At 38.4% G+C, this 15,516-nt stretch overlaps 1 protein-coding gene across 1 annotated transcript; it reads left to right on the forward strand.

The window, feature by feature from the left end:
• The first annotated feature begins 588 nt into the window (after positions 1-588).
• Positions 589-10,716, forward strand: LOC117302758 (tumor necrosis factor receptor superfamily member 5-like). The gene is given in 11 exon segments (XM_033786777.1): positions 589-764; positions 3,279-3,353; positions 4,808-4,968; positions 5,911-6,004; positions 7,438-7,564; positions 7,992-8,085; positions 8,087-8,205; positions 9,127-9,255; positions 9,382-9,522; positions 9,808-9,849; positions 10,630-10,716. Coding segments are annotated over 11 exon segments (1,083 nt in total). The 5' UTR covers positions 589-698; the 3' UTR covers positions 10,665-10,716.
• The last annotated feature ends 4,800 nt before the right edge of the window (positions 10,717-15,516 follow it).

Here is a 15,516-nt window from a genome sequence, read left to right on the forward strand (position 1 = left end):
CTCACTTGGTGTATCTCAACTTATGCATAAAATAACAAACCTGTGAAAATTGAGCTTAAAGTCGTCGATGTTGCGAGATAATAATGAAAGAAAAAACACCCTTATCGCACGAAGTTGTGTGCTTTCACATGCTTGATTTCGAGACCTCAAATTGTAAATCAGAGGGCTCAAAAATCAAATTCGTGGGAAATTACTTCTTTCTCAAAAACTACGTTACTTCAGATGGAGCCGTTTCTCACAATACTTTCTACTTTTAAAATGTCTTAATCATAATTATGCATTTTATAACAAATGAATACAAACGCTTTTCAAAGGCCAACTCGACCGATCCAAGGCAACGTGTTCCTTAATAAGGTTTGTCTTTTTAATAAACAAATAATTGGTATTGCGTTTTTGTACTTTGTTTTTTGAGTTTGTTTTTATTTTTAAAATCTTATCTTTGATTTTTCGTGTTGTCTTTTAGTTTACAAATTTAATAACTTTAGCCAGTTTGGCCGCCCATACTGCTCCGGCGAGTAGATGGACGAATCCAATGTTTTGTGGTGAGTCATGGTCATGGTGGTGGTGGTGGTACGTCACATACGTGTGTGTGTGTGTTTCGTGTGTACGTGATCGCTCGTTGAATGTTGTATTTGTAGCGCTCACTGTTCTTTCTGCCTGATTTGGACGAAAATCTCTCAAGATTTCGTTAAAACCGAATGACAGACAACGCGTGTAATTCCTCCGGGATGGCAAAGTATCATACACTATTTGTTTTGTATCTGGTAAGTGACTAAATCGTTATTTGATGATGTAAAAATAAATATCATTCACTCGGAAACTGAACAAAATGAAGCCAAGATTCAAGCAGGGCAAACTGCACTAAACAATAAACATGTTCGGCGCAGTCTTTTAAAGATGGACTTTTTAGAAATTCAAGCAAGCTGCAATTTTTCTCGGCGCAAACTTTAGTTCGTTTCATTTGCGCAAGGGTAGCTCGTGCTCAAACTTTGAATATCGCGAAGTGAATAGAACTCATGGTAGAACTTTAAAAAGTAGCATATTAATTATTTATAGATTGAGGAACACGTTGCCTTGGATCGGACGAGTTGGTCTATTAAAAGCGTTTGAAATAAATATAGTTAGAAAGATGTTTCAAAAGTAGAACATAATGATCCAAACAACAAGTATCACTCAAAATTGCACGGTTTTCCTTTTTTATTTTACGTCACGAACTAGTAATACTAGTAGTAATACTAGTTAGTAGTATTAACAATAACATGGTCTGCCATAAAAATTTGACTCCCATAAATAAATGGCCGACCATGATTGTTAGTCGACGAGGTAAAAAGAAAACCATGCAATTTCGAGGCATATTTGTGTAGCTCGTTTTATTCTATGGAAAAGTTTCCGTATGGCGCCATCACTTTTTCATTCGATACGAAATAATAGTATCTAATTTACCTCAATGAGATATCCCTTTTTGTAAAAATTAGTGAAAAATGGTGGCGCCACACGTAAAGTTATCCTCTTCTACTTTTACAACATCTTTCTACCCATGCATTTTATAACTAACGGTTACAGAACGCTTTTCAAAGGCCAACTCGACCGATCCAAGGCAACGTGTTCCTTTGATATTATGCTGGGTTTGCTGATCGATAAATTATCACTAAACACTACACTCTCATTCTGCCTCCTTTATTGACATCAGCTTTTTTTTTTTGGGGGGGGGGCTGCTTCTGTAGTGAATTTCTTTATTCAGAAACACCTGGCCTGCCATGGCCACATTCACTACACTTCCAAAATGATATTCATCATAATAAAAAAAAATCAATGGTTTCTACTTTCGTGTTTTGCTAATATTATTTATAAAATTAAAACGTTGGTTATTATCGTTGTTGAGCGATGAATGACCGTTCATGCGTTAGACTATGTCATGCATGTGGTCACATCGTCATGCATGTGGTCACATCTTTGGTTGGCCATGTTCGATTGGCCGCCCATGTGTGATAATTGAACCCTCCATCCTGATGGTCGTTGACCGGATTGCTACGATTCTTGTAATGAAGGATAGAGGGTTACAATTATCGTAGCCCCATTAATAGTGCCAAATACGCTGGACTCCCTCTCTCTCCAGCATATTTGGCACTATTAATTATGGGGCTCAATTATCGCAACAATAGGTTTTCCATTGACGCATTAGGCCTATTGGATGTGGATGTAATAGTCAGGCCTGGGCAACAAAGGCGATTGCCTCCATACCCTCTGGGAATTGCCTTGGTGCCCTTGAAATGCTCCAGAAGAAATTTACAATTTCCTCATAACATGCCCTTCACCAAGGAGAAAATGCCATGGCGCCCTTGCCCTTTTCAAAACAAGCATACAATACAGGCCTGAACAGTCGTTGGGTTGCATCAACAAGTTCTAAAAAGATAATATCGTACTAAGCAGGGCTCAAGTGGGCCATATTTTTGACCACGTGAGGGCACTCTCCCTCACTTCCGGGGGGTATATTCATTCATACCCAAAACAGTTATTCAAAAAATCCATCACGAACAATAAGACATTTGAAGGAGCCGATACAACCCACCTATAAAGCAACTTAAAACTACGGCGCAACAAAAGTGACAGAACGCCTATTGAAACTGTGCACGACAAATCGCGTATACCCCCGGAAGTGATAGACATACTAGGCCTGATACTTCACGGAGGCAACGAAGGCGATTGCCTCCGTGCCCCCTGGTCATTGCCTTGGTGCCCTTGAAATGCTCCAGTACAAATTTGCAATTTCATCATAGGGTGCCCTTTACCAAGAAGAAAATGCCTTGGTGCCCTTGCCCTTTCAAAAACGAAGCATACAGCCCTGCATACTATTGAGCGCATCCTTACGGGGCCAAAAATACGGCGCATTTTGAGGGAAAGTCCACAAGACCACTGGGCTTGTTGCTCAAAATGTTTACTGGACCAGAACTGTTTTAACAAGACCAGAAAAACAATCTTCCTGATTCAGTTTATTTAAAAAAAAAAAAAAAACACACATTTTTCTCCCAAAATACTTGATAGAAATTAATGGTATTTTATCAGACTCAAAATGAACATTTGTAAATAATTTGTTTTTGGTTCAAGATATTAAACGGTCACAGTAAGAATTTATTGTTATTTAGTATTTAATAATAAAAAAAAACAAGACTGGAAGACTTGTCTAGACATGAGCTTACCGGCTCAACACTTAGGAGATAGGGGCGCCGCTTGTGGAGTGATGTCATTGAACCGTGATGTTTTAATTTTTTTTCTTGTAGGGGATGCTGCTAATAGTTTTTGTTCCATCAGTAAGTGACAGCACTCAACCTTCAAGTTCTATTTTGGGACCAAATGTAAGTCTTTGTTATCTTTGTCTTTGGATAATTTTCCGTATGGCGCCACCACATTTTCACTCTTTTTTACAAAAAGGGATATCTCATTGTATTGAGGTAAATTAAATACTATTTTATTTCATATCGAATGAAAAACTGGTGGCGCCATACGGAAACTTTTCCTTGTCTTTTAGTTGAGATAATCATATCGCTCGATCCTTGTGGAAGTGTCTTGGCCGAGCGGTTTAGAGCACCACATTCAAACTCTGGTATTTCTGATCAGCAGAGTGTGGGTTCGAATACCCAACCGTGACACTTGTATCCTTTATACACTGTTATAAGCAAGACACATACCATTGCTTCATCCTTCGGATGGGACATAAAGCCATTGGTCCCATGTGTTGTGGAAACGCATGTAAAAGAAACCAGTGCACTTATCGAAAACAGAAGCGGTTCGCCTCAGTGTTCCTGGCTGTGGCTGTTGTATGCACCGTAGCACCTTATAAACCCTTATAAGGTGCTATATAATTGGGTCTCAGAATTCATAACTTTCAATGACCTCTCTTTCTGTATGTTGGTAGATATGTTCGCTATAAAATAAGAGTTTGATATCATTACTGAGAGATAACCATCCAAGAGGAACGAGGGTTACAAACAACGCTACTAAAGTTTCTTTAAAACTTAGTGACTACATGTTTCTCTTTTTGGACCAGCTTGCAAAATGATGAGAACCCTCTAGCTAAGCCCTCTAGCACATTTGTTGACATTCTGGGCGAACCCTAGCCACACTTAAACCCAAGTATACTTTCCGTGAATGCCAATGTGACACGAATTTTGATGTCACAGCCCTGTTTTCACTGCAAATGTTTTCGCGGGAGTTGAGTACACATGCCTACAATGTTATCTGTAAAAATTAAACTCACGGAGGCAATGAAGGCGATTGCCTCCATGCCCCTCGCTGACCCCACCATCCAGCTGCCGGGAATAGACCTCTCCCGCGGCCATTGGTGCATCTTAAACCGGTTCCGTACAGACGCATGGCCCTAGTAGTCTACACAAGTGGGGCTACCTTGCATCTCGGCTTTGTGATTGTGGTGAACCCCAGACGATGCACCACATGATAGCTGACTGCCCACTCTCTCACATTGATGGTGGCATCGAAGCCCTTCACCTCGCTGAGGACCTAGCTGTTAACTGGCTTACAGGCTTTAGAACGAGATCAGCATAGCATACGACATCATCATCAATATCGCCTTGATGCCCTTGAAATGATACAGTAGAAACTTACAATTTCCTCTTGGGGTGCCATTTACCAAGGAGAAAATGCCTTGGTGCACACCCTTGCCCTTTCAAAAACGAAGCATACCGGCTCGATAAAGGCTGTAGCTATTGGAAAATGAGCGCATCACAAAACATCATCTTCAAAGAGCTCCTCTTGAAAGCTGAATATATTTTGTTAAATGGTTTCTTCACAGGGTGTGAATTGTATTACAAGGACAGAAGTCCATGAAATCTTCTACGACCATATAGATGGACATGGCCTCCAGTGTCCTTGTACATTCTGTAGACCTGGAGATGTTCTCATCAAGAATTGCACATGTGATCCACTTAATTTGGAACTGCCCCAAATGTCAGAGTAAGTAAATTTGTGTATTTGACTCCAACAACAGACTCAATTCAAAGAATTGTCAGCTTATAAATGGCTTCAGTTTAGGGGTCATTCATAATTTCATAATAGTCAATATTACAACAACAACAAAATTTCGAAAATGTTTCGACCCACCCACCCACCCAAAATTTTGATTTTTAAATATTGATTTGCATCACAGTATATTCTATAAACTAAAGAACAAAGTAATGCCTCAACTGATGGAGATATTTTTTAGGTCAAAGGACTCCAACATAGAGTAGTTTGAGCAGCCTTCTTTATTTTTTCATGAAAAGAAAAAAAGAAGAAAACAAATGAATTTCGATTTTAAGTTATTTCTTTTGACCCACCCACCCACCCACAATTTCGAAAAAATATCAAAATATATTTAACATTGACTTTTATGAATGGCCCCTTAGTAATGGTAATTCTTGCAGGTGATTTACTCGATCTGAATTTTTATGCAATACTTGCTCACAAAAATATAGGCCTAAGCCATGTCCTATTTTTTAAATATAAAAAGTTTTAAAGGCATGGACACTGTTGGTAATTACTCAAAATAATTGTGAGCATAAAAACTTACTTGGTAACGAGCGATGGAGAGCTGTTGATAGTATAAAACATTGTGAGTAACGGCTAATTCCTCTAAAGTATTGTAGTTTTTGAGAAAGAGGTAGTTTCTCACTCAAATATTAAAAGACATCAGGCCTGAAGCCTTTTATTAGCAGACAATTTTGCGCAAAGAGGGTGTTTTTTTCTTTTATTATTCTCTTGCAACTTCAAAGACCAATTGAGCCCAAATGTTCACAGATTTGTTATTTTATGCATATATGTTGGGATACACCAAAACCAAAGGTGTCCAGTGCCCTACACCAGTGCGGTTAAGGTTTGGCTAAAATTTTCTTTGTCTTATTTTATTTTTGCTTTAAGATGTAAACATGTGCCGATAGGTCAGTTTATGAACTCTTCTAACTTCTGTAGCCGAGGTTTTAAGTGCAAGAAATGCCTACATCCTTTGGAAGTGGTAAGATAGTTAAATAAGGGAATAAAAGGGTAGCGACGAGTTCTTACACGGCCGTTTAAAGCCGTTACCCGAGCCGAATATGGCGAGGGCCTTTAGCGCAAGGTTTTAAATGGACGTTTAAGAACGAGTCACTACTCTTTTATTCCCATTCATAAATGCCCTTTTGTTAAAATCGTTATAAAAAATACAATTACAGACACTTTGACAGTTGAAAATTTGAGGTTTGAAATTATATTTTTTTTCAAAAACTGTGTGAAGAGTCTGTTGCGCGTAGGTTGTGTGTACGGCGCTTAGAAATAGATTACGCGCGCGCGCTTAAAAGTAGATTACGCGCTGTTACTAATAGCTATGAATTGCGTTTCGCGTGATAATCTTGCGCGCCTGACACGCGGAAGCCAGCCGGTTATAAACACTGGTCATTATCAACCATTTAAACACCCCCACGTGACGCGCTCTCCACCAGTAGGAGTAGAGAAACTGTCTGGGGTATTTATGAATTTGATATAATTCATCCAACTTGTGAACTATTATGTTGAGTTCTTTGTGGGAACTCATCGATCCAAAGAATGTAGACTGCTTGTATTTTTTACCTGATGATCGCTTTGCCCTCGGTCTGCCCTCAGTCTGCCCATGCAATGGCAATACCCCAGGGACAGTAGAGGTAAGCGGTAAAACCCCAGGGTATTCTTGAAACGCGCTAATGGAATAGGGACCTAGGCGTGGGCAGTGTAGAAGGGCGCTGGGTTACTGGTAAGGTAAAAAAGTCCCAGGGCCTCCCCAGGGATGGATTTCACAAAGAGTTAAGACTAGTCTTATCTCGAGTTAGGACGACTCCTCCTAACTTAGGAAAAGCCTTAACTTTTTATAATCTCCTAGGACTAGTCCTAACCTTAAGGGCCAGTCACACTGCAGCGATAACGAAAACAATCACGACGCAAAGAGAACGCATTATATAATACGCGCACACTCAATCAACCAACCGAGGTCATGCATTGTTAATGTGATAGTTTATCGTTTCCAATATCGATGCAGTGTGACTGGCCCTTAGCTCTTTGTGAAATCGACCCCTGGGATAAGAGACACAGTGCGAAAAGGGCAGAATCAAAAGTCTTAGTTCCCGCCTTCGTGCATCACCAATCCACCTCCACAGTACTTAAGCAGCAAGCAGCATCAGAGTCCAGCTTTCTCCAGAAGACGATCAGAGCATACTGATCGAAACGTCGCGTTGAAACCATCGGTTCTTTTCAGAACCACCCCAACTCATTAGAGATAGTCATTACTTGGTGTTACCACAAACCTTTCTATTTCTTAGTCCCCAGTTGTCCTTGAAGCAGTAGATAAACATCAGGACAAGTATAATGTTTGAACTAGTATACTCGACAGCAATATAAAACAAAATGATATTACTAACTTTTTTCATTTTTTATTTCTAGACACACGACTGTAGACCCCGTGGACCTGATACGGTGTGTGGCTGCGTTGATGGATACTACATGACATCACCAGATACATGTTTGCCTCTCCCAAAATGTGACGCGGAATACGAACCAACTCCAGGACGTAAGAAACTAAACAATATTTTTCCTCTGGGGTTATAGATATGAGGTGTTGAAGAACAGTCGTTGTAATAGATTTGGAAATAATATAATATGTTTTTGTTGGGAACTGACACAATCTCTATAATGACTGGTTTGTGCTCGACCTCACTAATGGCTAAATTGATCGTTGAAAAGAAGAAAAAAATATGTGCTTATCTCCTCTCGGAGCCACCACTTCTCAAAAGCCCTTTTCACTTGACTCAATGGACCCTTCCCATGAAATATGGGGAGGACACAATGGGCCAAACCACCATCCAGTGGCCGTAGCAGGAAACAGCGCCACCAACCGACTGGCGGTGCTTCATGAAACTAGTCGAAACGTAAACAAAAATTACGTGAGTATTGGCTGTGTTTCATAAAAAAATTCATTTATTAATTTTTTTCTTCAGATGGAGCTGATGGCACTGAAATCCGATGTACACGTTGCCATGTGGGTTATTTTCAGCCAAATAACAACAGCACCCGAACATGCAAGAAAATAAGACTGCACCGTGCGACAGGGTACCCCTCGCTCGGATGCAGTGTGTCTTAATGACCGAACGCCGGAACCAATTCAACAACCTACAACTGGAACGCTGGAACCAATTCAACAACCTACGATTGGTGAGTCACAATCATAATGCAAATAGTGTGGCGTCTTATGGCCTATAGCGGTTAAGAGCACCAGATTTTCTGCTCTGGTGTGTGAGTTTGATCAGCAGAGTGTGGGTTCGACTCCTGGTCGTGACGCTTGTGTCTTTAAAGCAATCGCGCAACATCGGTAAACAGTATTGTCCAAAGGCCCACACTTCGTGTATCACAACTTATATATTAAATAACAAACCTGTGAAAATTTAGGCTCAATCGGTCATCGGAGTCGGGAGAAAATAACGGGAAAACCCACCCTTGTTTGTGCATGTTTCTTCGCCGTGTCATTACATGTGTTTAAAATAAATCTGTTACTTTAATTGATAATTGTTTTGATGTTTTCTCAAAAAGTAAAGCATTTCATGGAATAATAATTTAAGGGAAGTCTTTCACCGTTACCTTTTGTAAACCCTGTAAATAATTTGTATATCTGTGAACTTTTAATTTTTGTTCTGTTCAGAAAGTGTCCAACGGCTTTAAGCGAGACGCTTTTGATTGATTTGTATAAAGTTTGGGAGGTAGTGCTTTTTGCTCTACCAGCCACGCTTCTGATTGATGATACCCAAGCCTACATCCATATGAACTGTATAGACCGTATTGAATATGACGTCATCGTTCAAATATCTGCCCTACAACATGGCGTCTTTGCGCATGTGCGTGCAGGTGCCCAAGAAATCAAACCAAGAAAGCTGTGTGCTGCGTGCTTCATTGATGTACGCGTTTGGACGCGCATACGGTTTGACCTACAGGATGGCGACTTTCATAGCAAAAAGGGTCTATAGGGGGTATTTAACCCTGTTTCAGGCCCAGGCTGGGGGGTGAACATGTGCTTCTTTTGGCTTTTTGTAAAAACGAGCCTTATATACATTAAAATAATTTATATTTTGTAAGTTGCAGGTTATGTAACAACTGAAGAACCCATTGAGCCTGATAAACCCAGTGTAACTACTACCCAAGAACCAACACCAGGATATGATGAGATTACCCCAGTCGGGAACACAACACATCCTACTACCAAAGACACAGGTATGTGTTTGCATCCTGCACCAAAGATTATATAATTTTAAGTGATAAACGTATCAAATACAATTTTGTTATTGATGTGTCAACTTTACTTCTTCTTAAGTTGTTTATTTTTCTTTCTTTGTCAAGATGGACCGGACAGAGCACCTTGCCATCCACAATGGAACTTTTGGAATTTTTTTTCGTATAACCTTCATGGTTTTCTGTGGGGCATTCTTCTTTCCAATTGGAGGACTATTTGGAAATTCGTTCGATCACGCATCCAAAGAGGTAAGGGGGTATTTCCTGTGCAATTTGGCCTCTTTTAATTGGGGGAGGGGTCCACTTCTCTTTTCTGTTTTTTATGTTTTTATGTTATGTTATGTTTTAAGTTGGTACTCAAGGTTCATATATTTTTATACCTGATGAATAAAACAATTCATTTCATTTCAACTCAATTCAATTCAATTGCACTGATCAAACATTTTACCTACTTGTTATGATTTATATTTTATTACCACATGCAATTTCCTTTGAGAAACATATCAGAATATATTTTGTTTTTTTTCCAAATAGGTTCATACAGCTTGGCTGAAGACAGGCCAGAAGAGGAAAAGAGTAAGTCTATAGACTAATCCGACACGCACCGGGCGCACAAGTGTTGAGCACTGGCGCCATTGCTGGGGTGTACATGTGCCTAGTTTTGTGCACAAAGACATGAGGAAATCATGTTTCTTTTCACTCATTATGGAAATTAAATTTTTCACTCATTATGGAAATTAAATGTTTTCCTCAACGTTTCCTAAACAGGACATCATGATACACCAATGTAAATTACTGACCACAAATATTTGCAACAAAATAGAAGGCGAATCATCTTGAAAAAGGTGCTTGTCTTAGGCGAGTTAGGGGTCAAAGACGTGGAAACTGCATAATGGTCGCTAAAATGCATTACATCGGCAAGGTATTTTGTCAGAATTTCAGTATTTTACTTTCTGCTTAATTTTACAAGTTTATCAAGAATGTAGTACGTTGTGATATAAGCAGCCATATCAAGGAAATTTCATAGATTGTCGAGGAAGACATTCAGTTCCCATAAAAAGTGAAAAGGAAAACAATTTTCTTATGTCTTTGTGCACGAAACTAGGCACAAAGACACCCCAGCGGCGCCCAGCATTTGTGCGCGACGATCCGTCTATTATGTTTTGATGTTGTTTCTCGTTGGTTTTTGGATTTTTGTAAGCGAGTTGTTCCTTAGGAAATAATTCTTTTCCGATCATGCAACATTTTTAACCTTGATATACTTTCTTGATATTAATAATATTGATAACAACGTGGAAATAAATGTTATTATTCATCAGAATTTAAATTTTTTGGGGTTATTTTTATTGTATACAGATGCTGTAGATGAAATAGTCGGACAAAGAGTGTGAAGTTACGTAGACCTGCCTCATACTTCAAGTTTTCTTGTGTACATGTCCAAAAGTGTAGTTAGCCTCAAATTTCAATCAAATGATGGTTCGAAAATTTGGCAGCATTCGTCCCAAGTTTTGATGGAAATATGAGTGTAATTTAAAGCATTACAACAAAATTTAACCATGTTTTTTTTTAAAGCAAATTAAGTTGTTTTCTGTATAAGCCTGTATATAAGCTTTCAATCACAAGCTTTTCTTTTGTACATGTATACATGTTTCTGTTGGATACTTTTAAGTATACAAACTCGTAGTATAATGCAATAAATTAATAATAAAAGTTAAGTTTAACATTTTTTAGGACATGCTGTTTTGTAAAACTGCCTTATGTATTACATACACAAACTCAACTGTACATTTATACAACATTAAGAGTACCAGTATGTATTTTTTTATAAAAAAAACATTTGTGTTTAGGTTTTGATGTAATCCATTTGTATTCGTGTGATGCTCGTAAAAGAATGGCCATACACTTACGGTACAAAGAAGGGGTTTGCCTCTGTGCTTCTGTCATGATCTGGCTCTAATGTCGCCGCCTGGCATTGTGCAATAATAAGTCAAATAAATTATTATTATTCATGATGATGCCTTATAAATGCTCGAGATATATATTATTTGTATGCAATTAATTACAAGTACTAATATCTAGGTTTTCGATATACATTTAATTTTTTGGATCTATGCAACAATTACAACTGGCATAACCTGAAAGAAGACTGGCTCCTCTTAACGGCAATGGCCAGAAAGTCTTTGTCTGAAACTCCTGATTAAGACACTGTTTGGTCGGGGACTTCAAGATCTTATTGAAAACACTGTCTGTTTCGGAGAGCGTGGCTTTTTTAAAAGGAAGGAAAGCCTTATTGTCTTTTTTACTGACAGGCTGAATCTTAGCGTCAAAGAGGCTTAATCGCTTAGCAAGGTAATAAACTTTTAAAATCTCCTTTTCATTATATGTCTCCACCATCAACAAATATTTATCATTGAATCCTAGATCTGAGACTGATTTAAGCATTTTAATGCAAATTTGTAACACAAATCAGTAAAGAAATATCAACAATGATCTCTCTTGCCAAAGATAAGTTCTTGATCCCCGTCTTTTAAATTTTTGCAAAAATCTTAATTTTTTTTACCCTGTTCTAAAAGATAATTTGTGTAAGTCTGTTCTTGAAATATATTTTTTGCTGCCGCTGCTTTGCCTTTTTATGTGGAATCTTCTCTAAATAGTTTTAAAATATCCTTTTCTATAAGTTTAACTTTAAATGTTACTTTGTAGTACTTAAAATAATATAAACTTTAAATTAATTTGTATTTGGTGGTAAGTTTGAGTTAGATATTTTCAAAACCTTTAATAGTAATTATAATACTGAAATCAACAACAGTAGTTCAATCAAAACTGCACATCGTCAAGCCATGAAAATTGACAAGAACCTTATCAAACCTACATCAAGAAAGTCCAATTGATTATAATTTCAAAATAAAAATTATGATTGAAATACAGCCATACAAATTTAGAGACATAAAGTAAAGAAAAATTGTACTGAGCATTTTTAAATTTTTATATACTGAATACTTACACTAAATGAGTGTTAAAGACAGTGCACACTATTGGTAATTGTCAAAGACTCGTCTTCACACTTGGTGTATCTCAACATATGCATAAAATAACAAACCTGTGAAAATTCAGCTCAATCGGTCGTTGAAGTTGCGAGATAATAATGAAAGAAGAAAAACCCTTGTCACACGAAGTTGTGTGCTTTCTGATGCTTGATTTCGAGACCTCAAATTCTAAACTTGAGGTCTCGAAATCAAATTCGTGGAAAATTACTTCTTTCTTGAAAACTACATCACTTCAGAGGGAGCTGTTTCTCACAATGTTTTATACCATCAACCTCTCCCCATTACTCGTAATCAAGAAAGGTTTAATAATGATAATTATTTTGAGTAATTACCAATAGTGTCCACTGCCTTTAACACAGATATTGACCAAATAGGGGAGACCGGCAACATATAGGGCTAGATAGCTCAGTATAAGTGTAACACCGGCATGTTAATCTGGAGGCTGTTGGTTCAAATCCCGCTTTCATAAACTTCAGAACTTGTTTCAGAACTTCAGAACTTGTTTCTTTGTTCAACCCAAAAATTATATTAAAGGAACACGTTGCCTTGGATCGGACGAGTTGGTCTATAAAAAGCGTTTGTAACTGGTTTTGTATAAAATGCATATGGTTGGAAAGATGTTTTAAAAGTAGAATACAATGATCCACACAAGTTTGCCTCAAAATTGCGTGGTTTTCTTTTTTCTGTGCGAACTAACATGGTCGGCCATTTATTGGAGTCAAAAATTTGACTCCCATAATTGGCCAACCGTGTTAGTCGACGAGGTAAATGGAAAACCGTGCAATTTCAAGGCATGTTTGTGTGGATCATTGTATTCTACTTTTACAACATCTTTCTACACATATGCATTTTATACAAAACGGTTACAAACGCTTTTTAAAGACCAACTCGACCAATCCAAGGCAACGTGTTCCTTTAAATGCACTCGAATCAGTTTTCCCTTTGGTGTAACACTTGATGAGTGATGCATTGCATTACACTACTAACAGAGCCGATAGCACTGCCTCACACAACCATTCATATAGAACTATTTTTATACAGCTGTGTGATCAATTTATCAAATTTTTCTACTCTACTTAACTTAGTATGTACAATAAGCTACTTGCGTGTTAGATTTTTATATTAACCATTACAATGATGGCTTGATCACAAGTTACCACTTCAATTTGAATTCCTCAGACTCTGGAGACAGTTGCTATGTCACATGATCCGATCGGGGAAGCTTAGTTACGTACGAGATGACCCGGCCGCAATTTTTTTTCTTCCTAAAACGTCATTGCAATGATTTGGTGAAAGAGGAGGCCAATTTCATGATGACGTAATCTGACGGAAAGAGCCAATCACAGGGGCAGGGGAAAAAATATTGCAATGTCGTTTGGGGGGAAAAAATTCGCCACCCGGGCCCCATAGACAATTCTGCCAGGGTCTGCTCGGTTGCTATACACAAGCTTTCCCCGAATCATGTGATATACCAACTGTCCCTTTAGTCTGAGGAATTCAAATGTAAGCGGTAACTTGTGACTAAGCAAGTCATTGTACCAGACATCATTCAAATCTAACTCGCAAATGGCTTATTAGTTATGTTGTGTATGCAACCAGTTCAGCCCATGTTCTGTATCTCTTTGATGTCACAGGGAACGTGGTCTCAACCACTATTACAACTGCTTGTGAGATTAATAAAATGCAGAATAACCTCAACTTGTGTTGGTTTTTATTATTTACAACTTTGCTCTATGATTAAACGTTCATCAATCATGACACTTTGATAGGAAACAAACAAAGTTATTGAATAAATGATGGCGTCATCATCGAAACAGCGGCGGGGAATTCCCCCATTTAAAGTGTCGCAATCGAATCTGTACCTTTTGCTTGGTAGGTACTGCGCATAATCGATACTATGGTAGTGGTACCCGGCCCATCTACTGTTTAAACGCGCTCCTATGTACTATGTGTGCGCTGGCAACCATGCAAAGAACTACATGTAGAATTCCACCTCCATGGTTGTACAAAAACCACGATCAAGAGACGACGACGAAGCTAAATTTTGTTCTCTCAAATTTCCATTAAAATAAAAGATATGGCATTCCATTTTGACAACTCATCGAGCGTATTTATAGTAAACACAGTATTTGTAGCGTATTTGGTAAGTGAATAAATTATTAATTCATCAGGAATTTGTTATTTTAATCAGGAATGTGTGATGTTTAAATATTTTTTTGGTGTTGGCCATCATGTTGGCTCCCACAGGCCACACTCTATGGATGCCCGCATAACCTAAGCAGCCACCAAAAAAAACAAAATGGGCGAAGCAGAGGCTGATTGTTGATTGTAATGGTAAACTTTATATATCTTTATTTCCTTCGTTCTAATTCTTTCTTTGGCCAAACGGTCGCGTTTAAAAGGGAAGCTTCTTCACTCATGATATACTTGTCTCGTAGTCGCATCTCTAGCCTAGTTTAAGATTCATAAAAAATACCAAAATGGTGGCAGGGTAGGGAAACTTTCCCCACAAGTGGTCATTTTATGATTATTTACAAAATGCTTACTTTTACTACAGTCTTAAAGCCGATTGATGCTAGGGCTAGGCCTAGCAATTCCTAGACCTATATGAAGTATGAGGTTTCGTTCCGCTATCTTCTCCCGTAACAACAGAGAGATGATAGATAGCGGAACGAAACAAAGTTCTAGAAGTAGCCTAGACCTAGACCAAGTTACTGGGGCGCTGTACTCCTTTTTTTCAAATTTTGACATTATCGGTCTCGCAAAACCATGGAGAATAAATAATCTCAACAAATTCTACAATACCGGGGTAACTACTACTTCACTTGTTTCGTAGGACATGTAGGATTTGCGATAGTTGTAAACAGTAACACTTAATCCATGGAGGTAGCTAGACGATCCTGTCGGGAGAATGGAGGGTTATGATTATCGCAACTTCATCTACACCACTAACTGTGTGATCGTGACCATCCCATCCTCTGTGCCTTGCAAGAGGATGAAGGGTTGCGACTATCACAACTATATGTACTACACCAATTGTGGTTGCGTTAACGTAACCCTCCTCTACCGTCGGGAGAGGAGGGTTACATTATTGCAACTAGAGAATTTCTGAATAGCAAATTCTTTGGGCTTGTGTGCGTAACTTTGAAAGGGTTCCCGCCACTCAATGGAATATAAACTAACTCTTGTAATATAA

Source organism: Asterias rubens, chromosome 18 (genome assembly GCF_902459465.1).
Source record: "Asterias rubens chromosome 18, eAstRub1.3, whole genome shotgun sequence".
Lineage (NCBI taxonomy): Eukaryota > Metazoa > Echinodermata > Asteroidea > Forcipulatida > Asteriidae > Asterias > Asterias rubens.